The 4,619-nt window shown below is 59.9% G+C and overlaps 1 protein-coding gene across 1 annotated transcript; it reads left to right on the top strand.

The window, feature by feature from the left end:
- Positions 1-3,664, top strand: EVX2 (even-skipped homeobox 2). Its single transcript, XM_074363225.1, has 3 exons — positions 1-424; positions 1,339-1,619; positions 2,945-3,664. Exons 1-3 carry the CDS (start codon positions 1-3, stop codon positions 3,662-3,664), a joined length of 1,425 nt encoding a protein of 474 aa, XP_074219326.1.
- The last annotated feature ends 955 nt before the right edge of the window (positions 3,665-4,619 follow it).

The raw sequence follows: 4,619 nt of genomic DNA, 5'->3' as shown, positions 1-4,619 counted from the left end.
ATGGAAAGAATAAGAAAAGAGATGATTCTGATGGAGAGAGGGCTACACAGCCCCACGGCCGGCAAGAGGTTCTCCAATTTGTCCGACTCGGCTGGCAATGCTGTGCTCGAGGCCTTGGAAAATTCGCAGCACCCGGCTCGCCTCAGCCCGCGCTTGCCGTCCGCCCCCTTGCACGGCGCTCTGGGAGACCTCCCTGCCAAGGGCAAATTCGAAATAGACACTTTGTTCAACCTGCAGCACCCGGGCAGCGAAAGCACCGTCTCCTCCGAAATCGCCTCCGCCGCCGAGGGCCGCAAAAAGCCGGGCCATTATTCAGAGGCGGCCGCAGAGGCGGACATGAGCAGCGACGTGGAGGTGGGCTGCTCGGCGTTGCGCTCCCCCGGCGGTCTCGGCGCCGCGCCGCTCAAGGAAAACAATGGCAAAGGTAATCGAGCCGCCTGCGCCGCGCTCTCCAGTCCCATCCTCCCTGTTCCTCCGCGGGCCCTGCCGGCCCTTCTTGGTGCCCTTGCCCCTCTCCGACCCACAGCAGCAAGCTACACAGGGCTAGTTCGGGCGGGGGCGGGACGCATGCAAGGGATCTTGCCTTCTGGCTGTACTCCTTGAACCTCACAGAGAGGCTCAGGCCTGGGGCTCCAGGCCCGTCCGCCTGTCTACCCTTGCTCCTGAGTAGGAGAAAATGTTTCTGTGCGCGGTTCTAAAAGCCGGTGTGAGCCAACCGGCCCCTAGCTATCTACTAAGTCGCGCTAGGGGAATGGTGCCCTGGGCAGCTGCTCTCAACTCCGCTGCCTCCGAACCTCAAGGCTGAGTAAAGAGGGCATCCTAAGTCGGAGGGAGCCTTGCTGGGCGCCTCTGGGATACCTTCTTGTGTCAGCGCGAGAAAGAGATGAAAAGTAGAGTCCACCCCCGAATGGTTCTGGTTTGAGCCACTACTATCTTTCGAATCTTAAAATGTTTTAAAAACAAACCCCAAAGACTGTCAAAGAAAGGTTACAGGCCGTACAGAAAGCTGCCATGCAGTTTCCAGATCGTGGCAAATCTAAAGCTTCTCAAACTGCACCTAGATGTAGGCATTTTCCCTTGGCCAATTTTCCTCCTGAGTTGAAATTTTCCAATTACTTAAAAAAAAAAATCCCTAATTGAGTTCCTATTATTTGGTTATGAAGGGCTCCCCAAACTTTATTGATTCCATTAACGGCAGCAATTTGTAAGCATGACAGACCCCATCAATTCAGGCAGCGCCTCGCCTTCCTCTCGCAGCTTCCGCCATCCGCGTGCAGCCCCAGTGCCGAGATCTCGGTCCTACAGTGACTCATGCGCTGTTGGCTGTCTATTCGCCAGGGTACACTGAGAGTGGCTCAGCCGCGGGCACCACGACGTCTGCATCGGGCTCCGGCCTCGGCAGCCTGCATGGAGGCGGTGGCGGCGGCGGCGGTAGCGGCGGGGGCGCGGCTCTGGGCGGCTCCAGCTCTGGCGCCGATCAGGTGCGGCGCTACCGCACGGCATTCACCCGCGAACAGATCGCGCGTCTGGAGAAGGAGTTCTACCGGGAGAACTATGTGTCGCGGCCACGCCGGTGCGAGCTGGCCGCTGCGCTCAACCTGCCTGAAACCACCATCAAGGTATCGATTCCAGCACGCGTCTGTTCTAGCCTCCCCCGGGGTGTCTGGGTTGATTTTTGTTTCTCTTTTCTGGGTGTCTAGATTTAGCTGAGGGCTTGAAAACCCGCGGGGAGAGTCACCAAAGGAATTGGCATATTTATTTCTCAGCTGCCAAATCCGAAGGGTTAGCCTGCCTGGCTGACCTGGGAAGGCCCCGGAATGGCGAAGCCGATGCCGCAAACTCTCGCCTCTGCTCAGGGCCTGCCCAGGTGCCTCTAGCCCATGTTCATAGCCCCAGTTTACCTTCGGCGGCAAAGCCGGCTGGTCTTTGTTCCTCTGACACGAACCAGAGGTGTAACTTTTCATTGCTCTTGATCTTGGACATTTATTCTCCATATAAATCGTTACAAGGAGGAGAAAGTGATACTGTATTTTAAAAATCGATTAGGTTGAGAAAGTTTTCTAAACATTTTTCTCCTGGGCAAGGGGAGGGGGGGAAGCAACGTGGGGGTGGGACACAACGAAATTATTCTTATTTATATGTCTTTAGGTGATTTGTTTTATTATACGTCCAGGAGAGATAGCCAGGAGGTTGGGCGACTTCGTGAACACTTCATGGAGGATCTGGCCCTCTAGAAAAAGAAAAGAGGAAATTCCACGGGATAGGGGAGGAGTGTGGAAGTCTCCCTTCGGTTTGGTCGGGCTTTCTTTAAAGTTGTGACGAATGTTGTCTTCATTAGACACTGTGTTGGGAGGGGGTAGAAAAGTCCCCTTCCCGGTTTAGGAGGATATTGTTCCCACCACTCATTTGAGGCAAACGATTCCTACAAAATCATCCCTTCATATCAGAATCGGACCCGTGCCCCTCGGGACAATTCCTTGTAGCTCAGAGGACTCAAGACTTCGTGCGGTGACTTCGTGCAGCTTTTTACAAAAGCTGCAGCGGCAGCCTCTCTTCAAAAGAGGCCTAGAATCCCCGTGCAAATCCAGGGATTGAGACATGGGTTCTCAGCGAGCCCAGGGAAGAGGGGGCGGTAACGGGAAGGGGAGGAAAGGTTGGGTCAGGAAGAGAAAAACGCAGCCAAAAGTAAAGGAGCAGAAGCCCGAGGAACCGCAGCAGTCGGACACAGGGAAGACCCTTTCGCTGAGGAGGGTGGGCCCACGGCACTCCACACAGCTGCCCACACTGTCCCACCTGGGAGAAAAGAGGGGACTTGGGTCTGGGTCCAGTCGGAGGGGCGTTGGCCAGGTCTTTCGGGGGTCCGGGAAGGGCAGAGTGGCCCGGGGCGGGGACTGGGGCCTCGGGGCACTCTCTAACTCGGGCCTCGGCGCGGCTCTTCCCGCAGGTGTGGTTCCAGAACCGGCGCATGAAGGATAAGCGGCAACGCCTGGCCATGTCGTGGCCGCACCCGGCCGACCCCAGCTTCTACACCTACATGATGACGCACGCGGCCGCCACCGGAAGCCTGCCCTACCCCTTCCACTCGCACGTGCCGCTGCACTACTATCCGCATGTGGGTGTCACGGCCGCGGCCGCGGCGGCTGCGGCCTCCGGCGCAGCGGCCGCGGCTTCATCGCCTTTTGCCACTTCCATCCGCCCGCTGGACACCTTCCGAGCTCTCTCGCACCCCTACTCGCGGCCAGAGCTGCTGTGCAGCTTCCGCCACCCGGGCCTCTACCAGACGCCGGCGGCCGCCGCGGGGCTCAACAGTGCGGCCTCGGCCGCAGCGGCTGCAGCAGCTGCGGCGGCCGCGGCTTCTTCGGCCGCGGCGGCCGGGGCGCCCCCCAGCGGCGGCTCCGCGCCCTGCTCGTGCCTCAGTTGCCACAGCAGTCAATCCGCCGCGGCGGCCGCAGCAGCCGCCGCCGCGGCCTTGGGCTCCCGGGGTGGCGGTGGGGGCGGCGGGGGTGGCGGCGGCGGCGCTGGGGCCGCCGGGGGCTCAGACTTCGGCTGCAGCGCCGCGGCGCCACGCTCCGAGAGCGGCTTCCTGCCCTACTCAGCCGCCGTGCTTAGCAAGACGGCCGTGAGCCCGCCGGGCCAGAGGGACGAGGCGCCGCTCACGAGATAACTACGTCGCCGCCGCCAGGGGGCCGTGCCCGCCGCTTGGAGTGTGCCCAGGAGCCCCCCGAGCGCCCCCCGCGCCCCCTGTGCGCCCACATGCCCTCTGCGCGCTGCCCGCTGCGTAAACTACCGCCAGGGGGCGCCCCGGCGCGGGAGGCCGGAGGGAACCTGCCCCAAATTGGGGGGAAAGAGCCGGCGTGAAAGCCGGGCGGCCGTCCCCTCGAATTATTTCTATTTTTGTATTTGCTAGCCAGCCGCCTCCCCTCCTCTAAATATGTTTCCCGCTCCGCAGACCCTGCTTCCTGCCTCTGTCCTGAGCTCTTGGCTTCCCGAAGGCAATCCCCTCGCCCCTAGACCAGTCCTCTGGGGTCTCGAGCCTTGGCTGTAAGCTCTCAGGCCGCGCGTTACTCGGCTGAACCACGTGGCCAGAAGCAACCGAGAACCACAGCAAAGAACGAAGGGAATGGTGTGGGTTTGTGCTTTGTGCGGGAGGGAAAGCCACCCCCGATGTTCCTGCTGCTGCACTGTTTCTTCCATGCTTTCTTTCCTTTAAAATAGGGTGAGAGGAGGTAGCAAGTTTTCTCTCAGCCTGATCTTGTTAGGGGCCCTGTCCGAGGAGAACGAAAGAATAAAGGTCTGAGAAGGCCGGGAGGGCGGATGCAGAGCGCGGGCGGCTGCGGGTGCGTTTGTGAGATTGTCTACTGCGTGCGGGAGCAAGGATGGTGGGGCTGTGGCCGCCTTGCCTGGGAAGAACAAAGCCACAAAGCCGAGGCGGAAGGGGGAGGTGGTCTCTCCTCCTCTGTTTCTGCCCACCACTGTTCTCTCTTCTGATCTTCGGTTTGGGATGGAGGCATCTTGCACATTTTATGCAAAAAGTAATGGCTAAGGAGACTGCCACAACCAGGCCAGGAAAGGAGAGGGAAACGAAAGGATGGGGAAGGCAAGACTGACAGATCACTGTA

This window comes from Camelus bactrianus, chromosome 5 (genome assembly GCF_048773025.1).
Source record: "Camelus bactrianus isolate YW-2024 breed Bactrian camel chromosome 5, ASM4877302v1, whole genome shotgun sequence".
NCBI classification, from domain to species: Eukaryota; Metazoa; Chordata; class Mammalia; order Artiodactyla; family Camelidae; genus Camelus; species Camelus bactrianus.
Note: the sequence above shows the minus strand (reverse complement) of the source record. Positions and strands in the feature narration are given on the sequence as shown.